The 21795-nt window shown below is 46.0% G+C and overlaps 1 protein-coding gene across 2 annotated transcripts in view; it reads left to right on the forward strand.

Annotated features, from left to right (window-relative positions):
* ABCA4 (ATP binding cassette subfamily A member 4) overlaps positions 1–21795 on the forward strand; it is a 127107-nt gene that overhangs the window by 63553 nt on the left and 41759 nt on the right. For both annotated transcript variants that reach the window (XM_054475816.1, XM_063664591.1), the window contains 11 exons: positions 1057–1261; positions 4670–4735; positions 7491–7580; positions 9356–9530; positions 11721–11852; positions 13000–13139; positions 13577–13714; positions 15059–15252; positions 16345–16429; positions 19278–19483; positions 19839–19887. In XM_054475816.1, coding sequence (XP_054331791.1) covers positions 1057–1261; positions 4670–4735; positions 7491–7580; positions 9356–9530; positions 11721–11852; positions 13000–13139; positions 13577–13714; positions 15059–15252; positions 16345–16429; positions 19278–19483; positions 19839–19887 — 1480 coding nt within the window. The remainder of the gene's footprint in view (positions 1–1056; positions 1262–4669; positions 4736–7490; positions 7581–9355; positions 9531–11720; positions 11853–12999; positions 13140–13576; positions 13715–15058; positions 15253–16344; positions 16430–19277; positions 19484–19838; positions 19888–21795) is intronic.

Raw genomic sequence — 21795 nt, forward strand, 5'->3', positions numbered from 1 at the left:
TCATTAAAATACCAGTTCAACTCATGGGTCCCTTTGTTTACTCACAAGAGAGAGCCAGCAGCCCATTTCACTAGTTTTCCTTTCCTACTCTTTGAGAAGAATCAGAAGGGGGGGAGCTTGCCACTTTACTGTCTGTCTAAAGAGATGTTTCCATTAATTAAAAGTTTTTGTTTTGCTTCAAAAAAACTTGAATTGGAGTATTTCCACAGGTATCTTTAACATGCTCTACCAGTGCTTGCAGAAAGAAGTGCAGAAATGAGACTGTCCACAGAGTCAGGCTCACTAGCCAGGAGAGGACTCCCGAAGCTGACTTCTGATGGCCTGAGAAACTTCCTAGTTCACAATTCCCAGACCCAGACAAAGAGCACTGTCTTTTCTCTAATTGTTTTCAAATGGGCCATTTCCACCTTCTAATCAGCCTCTGGCCCTGGAGGGTGCAGTTCCCCTTGTCCTCTGGAGTCTCCCTGTCTCTGTGCTGTAGAGTCAAGAAGGGACAACCACCTGCTCTCACTGGGGAAAGACAGAAAGTCTGACTTGTTCTCACAACTCACACTTACTAGGCTCCAGAGGTGTCAGGGCAACTGCCTTTCATTTCTTAGGTTAAATAAGAAATCAATTGCTGCCATTTGTAGTACCCAATTTTCTAAAATGATCACAGTGGATTAGTGGCAAGAAATCCTTATGACTCATCTGTGGGCAGAGTTGGGCTATTTTGGTAATCCTTGAGTAGGCAGATGGAACTTTGAGGCCATCTTCTTGGGTACATAGATCACTAGGAAGCTATAGGTCTAGCAACTGTGGATTAGGGCTGGGCTGAGAATTGTTTCATGTTTTTTGTGACTGTATAGCTAGAGACTCTCTTGTTTGCAGAGAGACACTCTGAACTCCCCCTAGCCATCTAGGGAAAGACTGCCTTCACCCTCCTGAGGTGACCTTACACTGAGAGACAATGGGGACCCTCTTTTGGCCCTCACCTCTACCTTGAGGGCATCTGGGTGCTGTTGCATTGGATAAAAGGCACTGCTCATTTTCTGTGCCCTCTCTGCCTCACTGCAGAGCTTACTGTCTCCGGTGGCATTTGGATTTGGCACTGAGTACCTGGTTCGCTTTGAAGAGCAAGGCCTGGGGCTGCAGTGGAGCAACATCGGGAACAGTCCCACGGAAGGGGACGAATTCAGCTTCCTGCTGTCCATGCAGATGATGCTCCTTGATGCTGCTGTCTATGGCTTACTCGCTTGGTACCTTGACCAGGTGTTTCCAGGTAAGCATCCTCATCTATAGGGTAAAGGTAATTGAGTTCTTCAGATCCCCAGCCCTCTCCATTCATCTAGTTTAAATTTCATTGCTTCTAAGCTCTTTGTCAGAACAAGCATTTGAAGTTTAAATCTAGAAGTCAAAAATCCACCAGCAAATCCTACCGGCTCTACTTGAGAAACAAATCCAGAATCTGATCTCTTGTCACCACCTCCACCACAACCTTCCCAATCTCAGCCTCTTCCTTCCACTACCACCTCCCATCAATCCATTCTGCACACTGTATTCAGGGAGATCCTTTCAGAATCAAGGTCATGTGGTGTCAGCCTTCTCTGTCAAATGCTTCCACTGGCTTTTCCTCTCGTTCAGAGTAAAACCCAGTGTCTCAACCCTGGCCTCCAAGATGCTTCATTATCTGGCCTCCAACTCTCTTCCTCATCTTACGATTTTCCCTTCTCCTCCATGTTCCTCTGCTCCAGCCACGTCGGCCTCCTTACTGACTGTTTAATACACTGAGCGCATTTCCTCTTCAAGGCCTTTCCACCTGCTGTTCTCATGCCAGAAGCACGTTTCTCTCCCCCCACCCCGCAACCCGCCCCTCATATCTGCAGGCTTGCTTCCTTACTTTGTTAAGGTCTCTGTTCAAATGTCACATTATCACAAGGATCTTTCCAGACTGAAGAGATCTACATATCTATGGCTCTGTAAACAACATTCCTTCAGGGTTCCTGTCCCCTTACCCTATTTTATTTTGGGGAACATTCTTCACCATCTGATACGATGATGTTTCTTATGCATGTATTTACTGACTCTCTGCCCTTAATAGAATATGAGCCCAGAGAGCATGCCTGTGGTCTATTTTGTTAACTGTGACAGTCCCAGTGCCCAGAATAGTGCCTGACCTTTGGTGGGCACTGAATAAATATCTAATTAATCTGTAGCATGGAAAATCAGCTTCTGAAAATTGGCTGTTTGCACGGTCGTCTATTTACTTGGTAGAAAATCAAATTTTCCTTCAAATTAGCATTTTCTGGTAACTAGAGCTGCCCCATCTTCATCTGAGTGGTCTCCAAGTCAGCCGATAGCCTTGTGCTGTGGCAGCCATGCCTGGCTCTTGATGCTGTAGTCAAAAGCAGGCAAGGGATGGTGAGGCTGGTCCATTCCATGGGGAGGGACAAACTCACAGCTCTCAGATCATCTCAGGGCAGCCTTTGTTGGCAGAAATAGGTAGGCAGCCACCCTGAATAGGAGGAAGGCCTCTAGACTGGGTCAGGAGGCCTGGATTTGCATCCTAGTGGCAAGTGTGCATTCGTTTGCTAGGGCTGCCATAACAAAATACCACTAACTGGGCAGCTTAGACAACAGCCATTTATATCTCACAGCTCTGAAGGCTGGAAGTCCAAAATCAAGGTGTTGGCAGCGCCGTGCTCCCTCTGAAACCTGTAGGCACTTGGGCACTCCTTGACTTGTAGATGCTTCCTGCTGATCCTTCGTCTGCACGTGGCATTCTGCCTGTCTTACATGGCCATCTTATAAGGACACCAACTGGATTGGATTAGGTGCCTATCTTGCTCTCATGTGACCTCATCTCAACTAATCACATCTGCAATGACCCTGTTCCTAAACAAGGCCACATTATGAGGTACCTGGGGTTAGCACTCTGGTATCTTTTTTCTTGACAGCACTTCTGACACCAAATGTGTGTTTTGGGTTTTTCTTGTTGTTGTTTTGGCACTAACCAATTCTCCTATATTAATGGGTTGTCCAAGAATTCAATTGAATTCTGACACTATCCAGAATTCACACAGACTCCATGGGTTCAGTCCCACAAGGCTTCCCCCTCTTCAGATGCCAGCTGGAAATGTGGTGCCCAGGCTACCCACACTTTTGCCAAAGTCCTGTACTTACAATCACAGCTTTAAAATGAGGGATGCAGCTCAGGAACTGCCACATGGAAGAGAAGCACGGTATGGGGTCGGGGGCAGAGCTTCTATGCTCTCTCTAGACGCACCACCCTCCCAGCACCTCAAAGTGTTCAGCAACCCAGAGGCTCTCCAAATCTTGTTCAAGAGTTTTTATAACCCTATCTCCAGCTCCATACTCCCCCATTGGAGGTTGAGGGTTGGGACTGAAAGTTCCATTCTTCACATGTGTGGTCTTTCTGGTGACCAGTCCCCAGAAACTGCAGCTATCTTGGGGCTCTACCCTGAGTCACATCATTAGCATAAACTCAAGATGTGGTGGAGGAAGGGGCTTATTATGAATAAAAAAAGACACTCCTTTCTGCCAGGAAATTCCAAGGGTTTTAGGAGATCCATGCCCTGCACAGGAGCTGGGGACAAAGACCAAATATATTTTGTATTATGCCACAGACCCCAACATGTCTTTTTGGAGGGAGACCAAATTCAACCCGTGACAGTGACTTTGAACAAGACATTTGAACTTAGTCTGTTTTTTCTATCCTACTAGATTGTTGGAAACAGATATAATAGATGAAAATTAGCTGATTAAAATTGAAATTTGTGCATAATTCAAAAGTTTTATTTTAGCCAAGCTAAAGCTATCATTTATTCAACAGCTATTTACTGAGCAGCACCTGTGCATGAGGCTCAGCAGGGCCAGGTTCCGGGAATAGAGCGGTGGAGATAAAGATCCAGACCTGCCCCGAGGAATAGACAGTCCAGTGGCAGCAAAGGCCATGAAACATATGGCAACTCAAAAAAAGCCGAGAGCATGATTTTACAAAATCAACAGTTTGTAGGGAGCAGAACTTTCGAAGAGAACTGGACTAGAAATTTGGGAGTCTTTTTCTTGGAACCCTGGTGGATCCAGTAGAATGAGGGATGGGGGTGTAGGGTTAAAAACAGCGACATTAGAACTGGATTACCTGTGTTGGAATTCCTATATTTCTGTTTAACTATCTGTGACGGGGGGCAGATGGCTCAATCTCAGTGTGCCTCTGTTTCCTTTCTCACAAGAGTAATATTACTACCTATCTCCTGGGGTTGTTTTGAGGTTTAAATTATTTAACACATGGAAAGCGCTCACAGCAATGCCTGCCACAGAAAGAATATCCAGTACATCTTAGTGATGATCACCATTATTATTATCTGACTCCTGGAAAAGGACTTGATTTAATTCTCTCTTGAAATGTTTTCTTGGAAAACTGATGTCAACCAAGATTATTGGTCTTGCTGTTGCTTATAACACCCCAAAAACATGACTGTGTGGATAAAAATATTTTGGAAGGGGTAGTCTTTCTGGGAGCCTGAGAATAGCCATGTAACAATAACTACAAATATCTATAGTTACAATTTGAGGTTCAGGTAGATAAACTCTAGATCTTATAGAACTGCGGTAAGGTAGGATAGGGAGACTCCTTCGACCTTCTCTGTTTATTTGTCTCTATTTTTAGGAGACTATGGAACCCCACTTCCTTGGTACTTTCTTCTACAAGAGTCATATTGGCTTGGCGGTGAAGGTGAGTCCCTTAAAACACAAATCTTAATGTTTTAAATCAGCTCCTTGGGCTCTGTGCAAGATGTATATGGGTCACGGAGGCGGCCTTCTATGTAAACAGTGTGATTCCTGATGAGTCAGCTGCCTCCTGGGGCTCTGCGCCTTGATGGGCATTGCAGCGTCTGGGGGACCACCTTTCACGAGTTGCTGGGCCCTGTGTGATCATGAATGGCTCGTCATGGATGAAGCCCTGGGTCCTGTACACCTTGTCCAGTAGACTAAATTGCCCTATTTAAAAAAGGCCAAGCCACTTCAGGGTTCAAAGAACTTTTGCAGCTTTTCAGTATAAAGCAGAAATCCAGGGAATCATGAAGGAACCTTTCCATTCATCTCCCATTGCCTTCTTCATGCCTTTTTATTCTTCTCTGCCTTTTCAAAATATAAATTAGTTTATTCTCCCAAGATGAAGACTCCTCCTGGGGCTGAGGCAGAGCTGTTATCTTCAAGGCAATACCTCAGATTCTCCTGGTGTTCATCTTTCTTAGGGGTGGGGAAGAAGGCTGAAAGGGCATTTGCCCACAACACATCTTAGGTAAGAGGCACCTTTGCTACTGAACCAAACAGGAGGCCTAGCTAGAGAAAGTTCTAGAAGCAGGGAAAAGCACAGACTCTTTTGTGAGGTCTGAGAAAGCAAAGAAATTCCAGAGTGTAAGCGGGGCACTCCCCTAGAACTGAGGCACTCCCCTAGAACTGAAGTACTCTCCCATCTCTTTGTTGCTCACCTACCTGTTCTTTACTTTGTATTATTGGGCCTGGGCCAGGACTTATCCTGTAAGCACTGAGATCTTGTTTGTTTTCTCTGGGGGATTAGTCTAGGGCCTTTAAAACGCTTGGCCAGGTTTTTTTTTTTCTTTTTTTCTTTTGTTTTTTGCTTTTGTTTTCACTGGGTCAAACAAACAACACTTTAACAGCTCCGGATTTTTTCATTGTATTGACTTGTCTACGTGTAAACTTGTTAATTTTTTACTATAATAAAATTATCATATAATAAATGAAAAATTTCAACACAGGGGTGTATTCCTAGAATGTTTTTAATGTCAATGAATATCAGGGCTTGTGGGCATTTTATTTTTCTCTACAATCCCAATAGATACTCTGCCTCTTAAGAAAAAAAGAAATCATAAGGAAAATATGCTCCTTCAAAAGTGAATCACAAATATGTTTGCCAACGGAAGGCAAATATTTTTCACCTGTCTCATAGGCTGGACTGAAATGGATTTCTAAAACTCTCTAAAACCAGAAAAGAGCTGAGTGTTTCCACCCAACCTCCCTCCTTTCACGGATTAAAAAATAAAAAATGAAGCCCAGGAGACATCCAGTGTCTTCTGCTATTGGTCACTTGGGACAAAATCTGGAACTTGCACATACATTGCCTGGCAGGAAACTCATTCCAGTGATTAAACTCTTCAGGAGGATGTTTCCTCTTGCTATTTCATTACCTATTTGTGCAGTTTGATAGCTAGTAAAGTGATCAAAGGAACTGTGGGGAATAGATTCAAAAATCCTTCAGGAAGCAGAAATAGAAGAACAGTACTAGAGGCAGCAGGTCCCTGACCACCAGGCCCACTACCTGCTGCTCCAGCCCACATCCTGCACGTTTTCAGAGGGCGGGGGACAGAGGGGACCTGGGTGGCTGTTGCATTGAGAAATCTCGCCCTGCTCCTGTATGTGCACTTGAGGCCGAGAGCCCTTGGATGCCTGGTGACAGTGGTTTCCTCCTGCCCCTGTCTTCCTCTCTGGCAGACTGACTGGCCCTTCTGCTTTTCTTCCCCTTCCAGGATGTCCTGATGTCTTTTTAAACCAAATGCCAAGTTTGCCAAAAAGTGTCTGTGTGTGTGTGTGTGTGTGCAATGCGTGTGTTTATACCACACTTCACAATTTGTCCAGGCTTGTATTAATACCGTCACCAGGATCAACCCTGGTGTTAATTCCAAGATACTTAAATGCCCATCTAGGTGAATTTCTCAGGTAAACCATTTATTCAAGCTGTAGTTTAAGCTGGCTGCCCGTCATAGCACTTTGAATAGACTTTGTTTTTGTTTTTGTTTTTTGAGACAGAGTCTCACTCTGTCGCCCAGGCTGGAGTGCAGTGGTGCTGTCTCGGCTCACTGCAACCTCCGCCTTCCGGGTTCAAGCGATTCTCCTGCGTCAGCCTCCTGAGTAGCTGGGATTACAGGTGAGCGCCAGCACACCCGGCTGATTTTCGTATTTTTAGTAGATACGGGGTTTCACCATGTTGGTCAGACTGCTCTCGAACTCCTGACCTCATGATCCGCCTGCATTGGCCTCCCAAAGTGCTGGGATTACAGGCATGAGCTACCACGTCCGGCCCCTGAATAGACTTTTACTCAAGGTTCGCCATGACTTTCACATGTTTTGGATTAGAGTAAAATGTGCCAGTGGTGGGCTAAAGAAAGTTAACTCATTTCAAATTCAAACCTGGTTTTCTTAATTTTTTTTAAATCACAATTTCTGAAACTGTGGGCTCCTCCTGGCACATTGAGAGGAGGAGGTGAAACTCTCTAAGTCTGAAGCTCCTGTTACAAATCTTCCTCTGGCAAAGATTGTGTGATCAAGCTTGAGTACCTCACAGTCCTAAAGCAGGTCAGAGGCTGGCCAGGAAACTCATTTGCTCCCTGTACCTCTCCCCTCCTTTCCTGCCTTTGCTGGTTCTCAGCGCCTGGTGGTAGAGTAACACTGGCTTCTGATTGGTGCAGGGTGTTCAACCAGAGAAGAAAGAGCCCTGGAAAAGACCGAGCCCCTAACAGAGGAAACGGAGGATCCAGAGCACCCAGAAGGAATACACGGTAAAACCCCAATAAAGAATACACAGCAGAGGCGAGGAAAAGGCGTTAAGCACTGCAGAGGGCCAGAGCAAAACATCTCATGGCAAAGGTGGAAAGAAGCCTAGGAAACTGACTCTCTCTGTTGACAAGTGTTAAACCAGATCCCTTCTCAGAGATCCATCTGCATGTGTGTGGAATAAATGGTTCAGCCCAGACATTAGCGCATATTTCCTGGAGAAAGCAAATACCAACTATGTAGTGTGCCTGTGCCCTTGTTAGGCAAATCCCAAGTGAGTTGCACAAATGTGCTGACTTCCGAGGATTTAGCAAGAACAATAACTTTGGTCACTGGGACTTAAAGCGGATATGAGCTATAAGGAAAGACAAAAATAAATGCTTCTGTGTCCAGGGGGAAAGAGACTCCAGGGGAGCTGACTACACTTCACTTACGGCTTACAAATCTAGAAGGCCATTCATTGAAACCATCAGAAGCCTTTCCTGACAGTGGAAGTTACCTAATCATCCCTAAACTGATGACCCAGATTTACAAGTTTTGTTTTCCTGGCTTTTGCTGCCCTCATCTTCTCTCTTAAACTAGTTCTGTATTTCTCCCAAGGCTTTTCATTCCCTAAGCATATGCATTTCTCTGTGGCCAAAATGCTCTGGGTTTAGACAGGCAGCACAGTCCCTGGGCTCTGCCTGACAGGGCAGGAGAGGGTCTGGCCTTTATCCCTCCAGCCCACCCCAGGGGCCATTTCACAAAACTAAAGCCAGAGACCTGCAGCCCTCCCAGAGTTAGACTGCAGTACACCGTGCCTCTGGGAAGATCCTCCTCCCACGGTGGAAAGTCTAAGCTGAAATCAGGAGGCTGGGGACTGGTTACACCTCAGTTGCAGGCAAGGCCAGGAGGCACACGTAGAAGAAACAGTGGACTTTTTCCCCCTAGGGAAACGAATGCTTAGAGCTACAGTATTAAGATGACAAATTAAGATGTGCCATATAGGGTGAAATGAAGCCGGGAGAGACGGGAGGTCAGGGAGAAGTGACAGCACTCGGTGAGGGTCTGCACTGGAGCGGGCATGGGAGGAGGAAGGAGGGGAGTGGGGTTTGAGGGATGGTGATGAGGAAGCGTGGACTGCCCTACCCACCTATTGGAAAACTCTGGGAGTTCTGAGGAGCAAGAAGCTTTAGTCAAAGTCAAGTCAAAGATTCAAGCCAAGGTGACTAAGAGAATGGTGGTCCAGAAAAAGTCATGGGGGAATCTGAAGGCAGATGTTGTTTTGGGAAGATGAAGAACCTAAGCCGCTTCCAGAAATTCATGAGGAAATGCCCCGTGGACTGTTGGCAATGAGGGCCTAGGACCAAGGTTGAGCTTGGGGCCAACTCTCCCTATAGACAGTGAGTGCATTCTGAGAAGCATGAGCTCTGAGTTCAAATCCCAACTCTGCCACTCATGCCTATGTGTCCTTAATAGGACGCTTGATGTCTCTGTGTCTAAGGTTTCCTGGACTATGGAAATGAGCCTAATAAATGTCTATCCCTTAGGACCAGTATAAGAATACATTGAGGTAATTTGTGTAAAGCAGTCGAAGCAGTGCCTGGCATATAGGAGGTATTGTATAAATGTTTGATGCTAGTATTACTATTATTATTCTGGAGTCTTCCTTGCAATGGTGATAGCTGAAGCCACAGGGGCAGGTGATGTTACAGGCAGAATACAAGGGCCTGGAGAAAGAGCCCTGGGGCCATGTAATTAGGCATTATGTTTACATCATGTTCATTTTTTTTCCTCCAAGACTCTTTCTTTGAACGTGAGCATCCAGGGTGGGTTCCTGGGGTATGCGTGAAGAATCTGGTAAAGATTTTTGAGCCCTATGGCCGGCCAGCTGTGGACCGTCTGAACATCACCTTCTATGAGAACCAGATCACCGCATTCCTCGGCCACAACGGAGCTGGGAAAACTACCACCTTGTGAGTCTTCCAGCAGAGAAGCTGGCTGCCATGCTAGCCTGTCATTTCCTGGCTTAGTCTTTCCCTATCAGCGGCTGTCTACTCTTTCCCACAAATTTTAATGACAAATATTTGCAGCCCCAAGAATGTGTAAAAGCTTTCTGCAGTATTCAAAGCTCACTCATATGTATTCTCTTGAGGGGGAGGTAGAATACGTTTATTGCCCCTTTTGTGTGCTGGGGAAGTGGACATTCATTCAGAGAGTTGAAGTGACTTTCCTGAAGCCACCGAGTTGTCATGGCTCAGCGGGGGCAAAAGCCAGGCACCACAGTTGCCTCTTGTTTCTCACACCTTGAGTCTTTCCCCCCATCCCAACAGTCCATGGTGGTGATCAAGTCATGGCCACTGTCATCATGTGCATGGAAGCTATAGAGTCCTCCTATTTCCTTTCTCTTTTCTTTTCTTTCTTTCTTTCTTTTTTTTTTTTTTTTTTTTGAGACAGTGTCTTACTTCGTTACCCATGCTGGAGGGCAGTAGTGCGATCTTGGCTCACTGCAACCTCCACCTCCCAGGATCAAGCGATTCTCCCACCTCAGCCTCCCAAGTAGGTGGGACTACAGGTGCATACCACCACGCCCAGCTAATTTTTGTATTTTTTTTTTTTTTTTTTTTTTAGTAGAGACAGGGTTTCACCATGTTGGCCAGGCTGGTCTCGAACTCCTGACCTCAGGTGATCTGCCCGCCTCAGCTTCCCAAAGTGCTGGGATTACAGGCATGAGCCACCGCACCAGGCGGAGTCCTGCTATTTTCAAGGAACATTCCTTTTTACCAATCATTAGGCAGGCTTCAACATCAGCTGATGAGGGTTAGTGGTAGTTCTGGAGAAAGTGAAAAAAAAAATCAGTCTCTAGAGGGGCTTGTGGAGTAACCGCCTGGTAACAGAAGGTCAGGGCGGGGAAGGCGAAGGGCTCTGCGTGGATCTCTCAGCTCCGCAGGCGCCCCACTCTCCTCCAAGGGACCCGAGCGCCATCTGCTGAGAGGAGAACACGGCCTGCCGTGGTTTCCCAAGGAGCAGCAGACACGGACCTCGCAGGGGGCAGCGAATCCACGTGACACAGTCTTCAAGTCTTTTGGAGAGCCCCAGGAAGGAACAACAGCGTGTACACCCTGTGATGGAATGTTCTCTAGGGCGGTTCAGTGTGAATGGAATGTGGGGCCAGTGCCATTCTAATTGGTTCTGTTTCCCTCTAGTGGTTGATCCGCGGAGATTTCGGCTTCTCCATCAGGACAAGTTCAGATAGCCTGAGATGGTATCAGAACTCAGGGGCAGAGCTGGATGTGGCGGCCCTACATCCATCTGCTTTCTCTCCTTGCTAACTGATATGGTCAGAGAACTGGAAGCAAATTCCAGGACCCCAGGGCTCTGCAAAGGCAAACACATTACTTCATCGGCTGCTGATATGCAACTTCCCCCGGGGGTTAAAACAATGTTTAATACTAACAGTAATAATATTTTTGAGTTTTACTTTATGCTGGCTCTGTTCTAATGTTGTAAGTGTATTAACTCATTTAAGCCTTACAACAACCTAAGGACATGGGAGTCATAGTTCCCATTTAAAAAAAAAAAAAAAAAAGGCCCACCATTGCTCTCAGGCTTTTTATGTTTTGGATCCAAAGCTAATATTGGTGGTGGTAATTCCCATGCCTGGCTTCGATCAATTAATCAGCAAATGCCTAGGACTGCTTAGGGTTCTGGCCTTCATCAAGACCTTACCCAGGCTTTATGATGATGACACCTGGCTTTTCAATAGCCATGACTGCTCACCCAGGAGGCAAAGCCTTGAGTCATGCACCAAACACCTTTTATTGATCCTCTCCAACACCAGGCTCCGTGATGGCTAAGCTGGGGACATCTGTGACTGCACGTGAACATTTTGAGGTTGGGAATCCCAAAGGCCCTCGGCATTGGCCTGGGAGCACCAGGAAATAAGTAGAAGCAGAGAAAGATGGCAGAGGTGACCCTCTGCATTAGGGCCTGGATGTACACGCTGGTGCTAAGGGGGCCCCACAGCTAATAGCGGTTTGAGTTTGATTGACAGCCCCAGGCAGGAATCCCAGTGAGAATTCTCATTGAACCTGGTGTGGGGGTGGCCCTCCTAAGGCATGTTGCTAAAGGCCATCTCTTCTGCCACTGACTCCTGTGTTCTGCAGGTCCATCCTGACGGGTCTGTTGCCACCAACCTCTGGGAGTGTGCTCGTTGGGGGAAGGGACATTGAAACCAGCCTGGATGCAGTCCGGCAGAGCCTTGGCATGTGTCCACAGCACAACATCCTGTTCCACCAGTAAGCAACACAGGAACTGAGACCTCCCCATCCCCTCTCCTCACCTTTGCCCCCAACACACTTTTCTAGAGCCCAGCTCAGGGGTGCCAGGCCTGAGCACAGGCAGAGATACAGACTCTTATTTGGTTTCCTCCATGTTTAAAGTCCTTTGTCCTACTTGCAGTGAGAATTGTCCCTGAGAATATGGGACTCTGCCTCTGCTGCTCAGAGCTGAGGGCTCCCCCCTCAGAAGGGTGAGGCTGCCTTTGCTCTGACAGAGCAGCTGATCAATCCACGAGCCCCTTGTGCAGTGCTGAAGTACTTCCTCTCTGGGACCAAAGACAGGAGGACCATTGTTCCTTTTTCCTGTTGAAGCCATGGCCTGAAAGGCAAACTTTTCAGGGGGCTTTTCAGTTACTTTTTTTCCCCAATAAGATATCTTTTATTTCTTATCTAAGAAGCTATGCATAGTCATTGTGAAATAAAAAAAGGAAGGGAGGAAGGAAGGAAGGGAGGGAGGGAGGGAAGAAGAAGGAAGGGAGGGAGGAAGGAAGGAAGGAAGGAAGGAAGGAAGGAAGGAAGGAAGGGGGGAGGGAGGGGAGAAGGAAGGGAACAGGAGGGAGGAAAGGGAAGGGGAAGGAGGAAGGAAAGGGAAGGAGGGAGGAAGGAAATATAGGTAAACAAAAAATTGAAAATAAAAGTCACCTGTAATTTCACTACTCAGAGATAACCGCTGTTAACACATTGGTATATAACTTTTTAGAACTTTCTCCTATACATGTATAGATAGATAAACACATATACTTCAAAATCATAAAGAATAGTAAAACTATGCATACAATTTTATAACCTGACATTTTTTTCAAAAAAAAGGATTGCTTTTTTAAACATAAGATATCATGAACATCTTTCATGTCATTACATATTCTTCTACAAAATAATATTTAATGTTTACAGACTATTCCATTGTATGAATGAACTATGTAAGCCATCCTCTTATTAGATATTTAAGCAGGGTCTGCTATTTTTGTATTGTATCATAAACACCACCACAGTGAGCATCTTGATTGCCAAATCAAGAATACTTGTCCTCAATTATTTCTGTAAGATCGGCTGCTAGAAGTGGAAGTGCTAAGCCATTGCTTTTCTCGTTGTCCCATCCTCCTAGCCTCACGGTGGCTGAGCACATGCTGTTCTATGCCCAGCTGAAAGGAAAGTCCCAGGAGGAGGCCCAGCTGGAGATGGAAGCCATGTTGGAGGACACAGGCCTCCACCACAAGCGGAATGAAGAGGCTCAGGACCTATCAGGTGCTCGGAGTTGCATGGAGACAGGGCCACAGATGGCAAATCCATGGCTCCCCAGTGCACCCAGGAGGCGGGGGAGGCTTGGAGCAGGGGAGCCTCTAAGGGTGGGAACACCTCTGTGAAGTTACCCCAAAAATCTAAGAGCAGCCCCCAGATCATTTTCCCTGCAGAGCACTGTCTCACAGCAGCCTGGGTTTTATTTGTCCTGAGGTTGACGTGTTTGAACAGTCTTCAAAAGGTCTGATCCGAGGACGCGAGAGTTGCCCTTTCTGCATTTACAAAGCCTGAACAGTATTAGGGCTTTGAACGCTATAAACATCTAAGAGGCAGCATCAAACCACTGCTGGGTTAAGGTACCCCCACAATGCCACTGGCCCTGGGCCTTTCTCTTCCCCACCCTCCACAGCCCCTTAACTCTCCCTTCCTTCTTGTGCCTCCAGGTGGCATGCAGAGAAAGCTGTCGGTCGCCATTGCCTTTGTGGGAGATGCCAAGGTGGTGATTCTGGACGAACCCACCTCTGGGGTGGACCCTTACTCGAGACGCTCGATCTGGGACCTGCTACTGAAGTATCGCTCAGGTAACAGCCACTGCTCAGTCTCCTGGGCTCTCACTGCAGCCCTAGCTGTGGTCCCCACTCTCTCACCCGGCATTTTGTAGCTGAGTACAGGAACCACAATGACTACGCTCAGAAGGGGGTTTATCAGTGACTTGGTGAATCTAAGTTCCAGCTAAAGCCTCCTGAGGTTTTTACAAATATAAACAGAGAATCATTGATGAGGCAACCTACTTCCCAAAATATTTTGGAAAATTCTCTTGACCTGCAGCCCTTCTGTCTGGAATAATGGATGCTACTCTCTAGGTGAATGTCCTCTCTGACCATGGGGACCCAGGTCACCTGCAAACATGCCTAGAAGCTCCATTGCTGTCAGATGACCACTCAGGACAAGTGTGAGGGTGACCTGCTGGGCATTCAGTGCTTCAGAGGAAGGCCGCAGATGGAAGTGGCTCCTCTGTCATGGCACCTCTCAGACAAGGGGCTCAGATCAGAAGAGACAGCAGGCAGAGCTGAGTGCCCATAGAGGTAACAGCACGGTTCAACCCCGTGGTCGAGCCAGAGCTTTCCCCCTTGCTCTACTCACACAGCGTTGCCCCGTGCCTTTCTCTGAGGGTTTGTCATCCTGGAATCCTCATTGCTGTTTTCTTTTTCTTTTTTTTTTTTCTTTTTTTGAGACAGAATCTCGCTCTGTCGCCCAGGCTGGAGTGCAGTGGCGCAATCTCCGCTCACTGCAAGCTCCGCCTGCCAGGTTCATGCCATTCTCCTGCCTCAGCCTCCTGAGTAGCTGGGACTACAGGCGCCCGCCACCATGCCCAGCTAATTGTTTTTGTATTTTTAGTAGAGACGGTGTTTCACCGTGTTAGCCAGGATGGTCTTGATCTCCCGACCTCAGGTGATCCGCCTGCCTCGGCCTCCCAAAATGCTGGGATTACAGGCGTGAGCCACTGTGCCCGGCCTGCTGTTTTCTTTTAATGACATCTCCAGTTAGTGAGAGTATGCACGTGTGTGTTCTTTATGAAGATTATAAATCCAGAGCTTAATGATCCAGAAAATGTACATATGAAACTCCCTAGATGCTGACCATAATACGTGAGCCCCTAATATAGAGATTTATTTGAATCAGATCCTATGCTGGATACAGAGACACTGTGTGTGGCAATGCTTTACAGTATATAGGATGCTATGAAATGTTAGTTATTATTGTCCTAATATCCTGGAATTTGCTGCTGAATTAGTTCCCTTGGGTTTTTTTTTAGTTAACTCCTGATTTTTGCAACTATATAGCCAGGAAATTGCTGTACACCCTTTACCAACCATGCCCAACCCAGGGCAGGCCTGGTGATTGCCCTGGCCCCTACCTTGCAGGCAGAACCATCATCATGTCCACTCACCACATGGACGAGGCCGACCTCCTTGGGGACCGCATTGCCATCATTGCCCAGGGAAGGCTCTACTGCTCAGGCACCCCGCTCTTCCTGAAGAACTGCTTTGGCACAGGCTTGTACTTAACCTTGGTGCGCAAGATGAAAAACATCCAGAGCCAAAGGAAAGGCAGTGAGGTAGGTGTCTGCCCAGGGAAGGACCCTGGCCTGGGTGAGAAGGAGCACACAACACAGGGCTGCCACTCCAGACATGGCTACTCACACAGGCTCTCGCCATCAGAATCAGTGTCTTTGTTCTGGGACCATTTGCAGAAGATTTCGATGAACACATTCTGAAGACTCCTCCTACAGAGATGCTTTAGCCAAAATGAAACAACTAGCTTTAAATGGTCTGCAAGTATTACTTGCCAGATTACACACCAGTTTGGTGCTGTTTGGTGCAACATAGAAGTGAGTGTCTTATTCTGTAAGGTTAGGCTGTTTTAAGAGCAATTGTTTAAGCTTCGTTCTTTTTTCATTTCGACATTAATATTCCCTAATTAAACCTGAATTTCAGTGGTAAGTGAAAACTAAGAAGAGGCCTCCTTGGGTGCTATAACATAAAAATGATGAAGCCAAAAAATACCAACCAGCAGCGACCACTTCAGCACATCAGGAGACCCAGTTTTATGTCTGTGCTGCAAAGTGAACAAACTGTGTCATCCTAGGCAAATTATTTAATTCCTCCTTTTTTTTAGTATTTTTTTCTTCTTCACATGGAAAATGAAGCTAATGACCTCTGCTTCTGCTTCTTAGGGATGTGAGGATAAATGAGATAAAGTATTATAAATGTGCTCTGGGCTTCTTAAGAACAGGCGTTGCTCACATTCAAATGGTCACGATTATGATATGGCAGCATTATTTATGCCTTTGGTTTAAGTGTCTGGCTGCTGCTGGGGTTTCCTGTGTCCATCCACGGGGAGGGAGGCACAGAATGTCTCCCACAGGCAGAACCTACAGCTGCCACATAATTGATGACAAGCCAAAGGGACCCTTGGAGGTTCTGCTTCTCTCTGTGTGTGACTCACACACTCTCTAGGATAAAATCAAGCGACTACACCCTCAAAATGCTCAGATGAATTAACAGATTAAACAGTGAAGAAAAAAATGTGTTGACTACACTTGGCAGTGAGAAATAAATAAAGCAGGCGGTGACAGCAGCTGGCATCAGGGAGAAGCTGTCATGGAAGGGATGTGCATCTTGTCAGTCATCCCGTCCGTCTGTTGCAGGGGACCTGCAGCTGCTCATCTAAGGGTTTCTCCACCACGTGTCCAGCCCACTTCGATGACCTAACTCCAGAACAAGTCCTGGATGGTAAGGACTGGACGGGCCATACTTGGGTTCCTGTCTGGCAGCCATCTCTCAGTATTGCTGGGTGTGTCCTGTTGTGATGCTTTTTAATGGGAGCAAAGAGAACACTGTGTACTTCTGAAGGTCACACAGTTGTTCTTTCACTTTGAGCTTCTTTCTCCTCTTCCTTCTTCCTTCATTCCCAAAGCAATTTTAAAAGTCATGCACCTAAAGACGCTTTCCCTTTAATGAGGAATAGATGGACACAGCTTCCCCTAGATCTGACTTTCCGGAATAAAGGCAGGAATATAATGAAACTAATATAGTGATGTGAAAAGGCCTCACCTATTCTGTATGAGTGTGAAGAGTGAAACTTTCGTGAATTGTTGTCTTGGTTCATTTTCTGGATGGGCCATACTTGGCTCTTACCCTTAGTAAGCCTTCATTCCTGGGGTCCCCCTGCCCTGGCTCCAGGCCACATTCCTTAGTGTCTGGGGAGAGCTTCTTCTACATGTGTGCCATGGCGCCCTCTAGTGGAAGCATGGTGATGTACGGCTCTTCCAGCGAACTTGTGGAGTCAGAGATTGCATGTGAGGATGGCAAGTCTGGAAATAGCATTCACCCCTGTTACACTCCTGATTCTCCCCTCAGCTTCCCAATTTCCCAGTGATTCTCCCTTTAATTAGGATGCACTGAAGCTCTCAGGGGTGCCCCCATCTCCAGGGAGCTGCAGTGGAGAGGCTATCCCCTCTCTATGTGAGAGAATATGTGACAAGCGTATTCCCATACAGGAGCAAAACTAAACTTATGTACTGATGCAGGTTAATGAATGGGGAAAGTATCTGCTTATCAAAGAAAAGGCATATTTTTCTATTTAGCACAAACTTTTTCAAATGTTAAGAATTTACTAACTGAAATCTGGTGAAGCAAGAGAACTGGGCAATATTTGTGTTGTCCGATCATTACAACTGGAGGGAACATGCCCAGAGAGGCATCATCACTGTTCATGCACCTGCCCTCTCTTTACACTGAGAGACCCAGTGATGAACAGAAAACATCTTTTTAGGATGACATTTCTGGGTCTTTCTCCTAGCCTGCCTTGCTGTGGGTACCTATCTCCCTGTTCTCTGAACCTTGGTCAAGAAGTTTATATTTGTTCCAAATTGATACTAATATGTTAAGTTACTGTGATTTGCCAAAATCAGGTTGGAAACAGGGCCTGTGTGACTGAATGATTCTTTTTTTAAAATTACTTTATTTCTAAATAAAGGTTTTCTTTGTATAGAATAGGGATGCTGTGAATGGTGGGAAATGCAGTAAATAGTTATGCCCCAAATAAGAAAGGGAAAATCATTTGAATCCCCAGTTAGCTCCTTGAAAGTCTTTTAACTCAAACACATCCACATACCACACACACACTCACAGACCTCCCTCCCAGATGCCCAAAGCCCTGCTGACCTACAGAGCTACTTCTGGAAAGGCTGACACATGACTAAGACACAATTCCTGGGAATCCAGCAGCTTTGAGTTCAATTTCCTTCCTAAAAGAACAATGAATATGACCCCTGGAGCGCTATCAGGGCAGAGCTGCTTCCTTAACGTAAAGGACTCTCCAGCCTCCATATGAAGTCATCCCAGAGCTAAAGACAATCAAGTCCAACTTGCAGATTTGACATAAATCAAGACTTCCAATCCAGCTAGGCAGAAGGATTTTGGTTGAAAACCATGAAATCCCTTCATATGGATCATTTTTTAAACAACAAAAAAAGAAAAGAACCTACTGGGTGTCCCCGACTCTGAGAGCTGCTTTCTGAAGAGTCATGTTTTGAGTCCTGGAATCCCTCTCCCTTTGACCTGCCTCTCAAGACAATGTGTGAGAGAACTCTCTCTTCAAGTGCATGCAAGTGAGGTTTTTACAGTTAGATTTTTAATTTTAAAGTAATACACACTTATACATAAAATTCAATTCTGACTGTATACATGTGTCAGATAAACAGTTGATACCTGACACTTGTTCACAGTCTATGATACACACCCCATATCCTACCCTCTCCCCCAGCCTCTCTCCGTGGCTTCTCAACTCCCCCTCTGCATTTCCTGTGAGCTGAGGATTCAGTTTTGTTCGTGGAGGCAGGTGCAATCCCAAGAGAAACTGTGCAATCTGCTGAGAAGTTAGAGTAGGCATGTGTGTGTGATTTAGGGAAGGCACTTCTCACTCAGCTTGGTCACCGGTTCCAGGTTTGTGTCTTGGGCAAGTCCCCCATACCTGGGGACAGACCAGAAAAATGAAAACAACTTTGACTTAGCCCTCAAGTTTTCAGTGAATGAGAATGAAAAACAACCATGAGTAAGAGATTTCCTACCGAGATGATGTACAGGATAATAATAGCAGCCAGCACCCACCTATGTGCCAGGTATTTCTCTAACTGCTTTGTGTAGTTTAACTCATCCAATCCTCAAAAACAACAATGAAGTGGATATCAGTATTTTCCCCTTTTCACAGATGAGGAAACTCAAGTGTGACCCACCCAACGTAACACAGCTTGAGGGGACAGAGCATTTGGTTGAACAGAGGAGGAACTGGCACAGGAAAGTTGCATGATCCCCCCACCAACCTCTGCCCCCAGGTTGCACAGCTAGCTAGTCGGGAGGACTTTGCTTCCATTTCCCTCTGCCCCTCAATGATGATCTCAGGGCCAACTAAGCTAAAAACAGACTTGATGGAGCATCAGTCCTCTGAAAGAGTCACTGCCAAGATACAAAATACCTCTTCCTCAAAAGGGAAGTGGAGAGAAGTAGGAAACCTGGGTAACCTCACAGTCTTCCAGGTTCTGGAAAACAGAGCTGGCATCAGTCTTTTTTCTTGTCCTAGGGGATGTAAATGAGCTGATGGATGTAGTTCTCCACCATGTTCCAGAGGCAAAGCTGGTGGAGTGCATTGGTCAAGAACTTATCTTCCTTCTTCCAAATAAGAACTTCAAGCACAGAGCATATGCCAGCCTTTTCAGAGAGCTGGAGGAGACACTGGCTGACCTTGGTCTCAGCAGTTTTGGAATTTCTGACACTCCCCTGGAAGAGGTAAAGTAGAGATTCCAGCTGGTTTCTGTCAAGTGCCAGAAGTGGCGGTTCTTTGAAAAAGTCTAACATTAGAGCAAAGTTTTGTAAAAGCAAAAAGCCATTGTTCCCCACCCAAGCATAGCAACTATCTTTATTTTTGGCATAGTTCCCCATCTCTGCATGCGTACAAATTTTATGTACTTGTGGTTACTGTGTGTTTACGTTTTTGTATTTATAGAAGATGATGTTCTTAGATAAAGTCATAATGTATTTTCTTCCCATTATGAAGCAATACCCAACAAAATGGAGCTTGGGTTAGATTTTTCTGAGAATAAGAATGACTAAACAAAATTCTCTCTTTTTTACTTCTTGACAGATTTTTCTGAAGGTCACGGAGGATTCTGATTCAGGACCTCTGTTTGCCGGTATGGTGCTAGAGCCTGTGGCTTGTTCCCTTCCTCGCCTCCCTCCCAAGTTCTGTCTTGAAAGTCTAAGGGGCCGGGCGCAGTGGCTCACGCCTGTAATCTCAGCAATTTGGGAGGTCGAAGCAGATGGATCACCTGAGTTCGAGACCAGCCTGCCCAACATGGTGAAACCCCATCTCTACTAAAAAAACAAAAATTACCCAGGCATGGTGGTGTGCACCTGTAATTCCAGCTACTTGGGAGGCTGAGGCAGGAGAATCACTTGAACTTGGGAGGCAGAGGTTGCAGTGAGCAGAGATTGTGCCACTGAACTGCAGCCTGAGTGACAAGAGCAAAACCCAACTCAAAAAAAAAAAAAAAAAAAACAGTCTAAGGAAAAAGTCATGAAACAACAAAGCAGGCAAATACTCCTCCATAGTCTCTGACTCCCCAGTAGTAGGCATTTTGCATCCTAGATGGCTTTGAGTGATAAAGGAGTAACAGACTGAGTTAGGTCTGGGTGGCGACACTTTGGATAAATGAGGATTCTTATGGAGGTCAGGTTGGTAGGTTAATCCCTCAGCTCCTCATGCTTTATCCCCAGTCTCTTGTTCCTGCCACGTCATCATCCTCATCTCCTCTTGTCGTCTCCACCAGGCCTCTGATCCATCGCTGTCTGCATGAGTGACAGCTGGCGGAGTCCTTAGTATTTATCAAACACAACTCAGATGGCAGTCTCCTGGCCCCTTTGAGATCAATCATTTGGAACCTTTATTTAGTGGTCCATGGGCTTTGAAAACATGGGGACCAAAATTCCTGTGGATTCTAGAAGTCTCTTTTCTACATGTGTCAGCCTGGGCACCAACTATCTCCTTCCATGAACTTTTATCAAACCCACAGCCACACAAAGCATCTGTGAGTGTAGCAGAGTTTACAGCAGAGGGTGGAGGGTGGGGAGATAGATGTGTGGAAGGGTTACCTGCCACACAAACAGAAACCACTTCTGATAGAACACGAGGCGTCCACCCACACTGTAAAATCCTCCCCTGGTACAGGCAAAGCTTTGCAGCGATTCTCCTTTGCTGCCCCTGGGCTCCTAAAACCTCCTAAACCACCAGTTACCTCCTTCTTTCCAGTGTGGCATATTTCAGTGTTTTCCTGTTGGAGTGTTTCCTCTCTATGGGGATTCTGGAATCAGCTCTTAAGATAACTTGGTTTTCATCTTTCTTCATAAGTGATCCCAAACATCTATCTACTATGCCTAGAACTACCAATGGACACATATACCAGCCCAGATATGCTTCAGCCCATCCCAGTATGTCACGTGGTGGCCAAAAGATGTAGTCGTCCTGGCAGAGTGGGGGTGGGGCAGGAAGCAGTCCTCTCCAGGGGACAGCAGTAATTCACCACAGAACCCAAGTTTCTTTCAAGCTCTGATGACACAGAAATTGAATAATCTCAGCTCACCCAATGTCAAAGACTCATATTAACCAAGACCAGAATGAGAATATGCTAATTTATATCAGAAGCTTTGCTGGATTCAAGAGTTAGGGCCTTTTACCTGTGCAGAATATTCCTTCTTGATAAATAGGCCCTCTCAGGAGAATAAATTACACATCAGAGGACTGTTTAGTCAGCATAGGCATAGAACAGGATGTTCCGAAGATACAGTCAAGGGGAGTGGGTAAGAATGTAGCCTCTGGAGTGAGGTCGACCAAACATCAAACCTGAGCTTCATAATTTGCAAACTAACTGGCTTTGGGTAAGTACTTAGCCTCTTTGTACCTGTTTCCCCTTCTGCAAAATGGAGATAATAATAGCATCTACCTGTAGCGTTGTTGAGAGAATTAAGTGAGTTAATGCTTGCCAAGTTATAACACAGTATACGATCACTGATTAAGACTTAGCAACTCCAAACTAAATGTTTAC

Source organism: Pongo pygmaeus, chromosome 1, assembly GCF_028885625.2.
Source record: "Pongo pygmaeus isolate AG05252 chromosome 1, NHGRI_mPonPyg2-v2.0_pri, whole genome shotgun sequence".
In the NCBI taxonomy this organism is placed as follows: domain Eukaryota; kingdom Metazoa; phylum Chordata; class Mammalia; order Primates; family Hominidae; genus Pongo; species Pongo pygmaeus.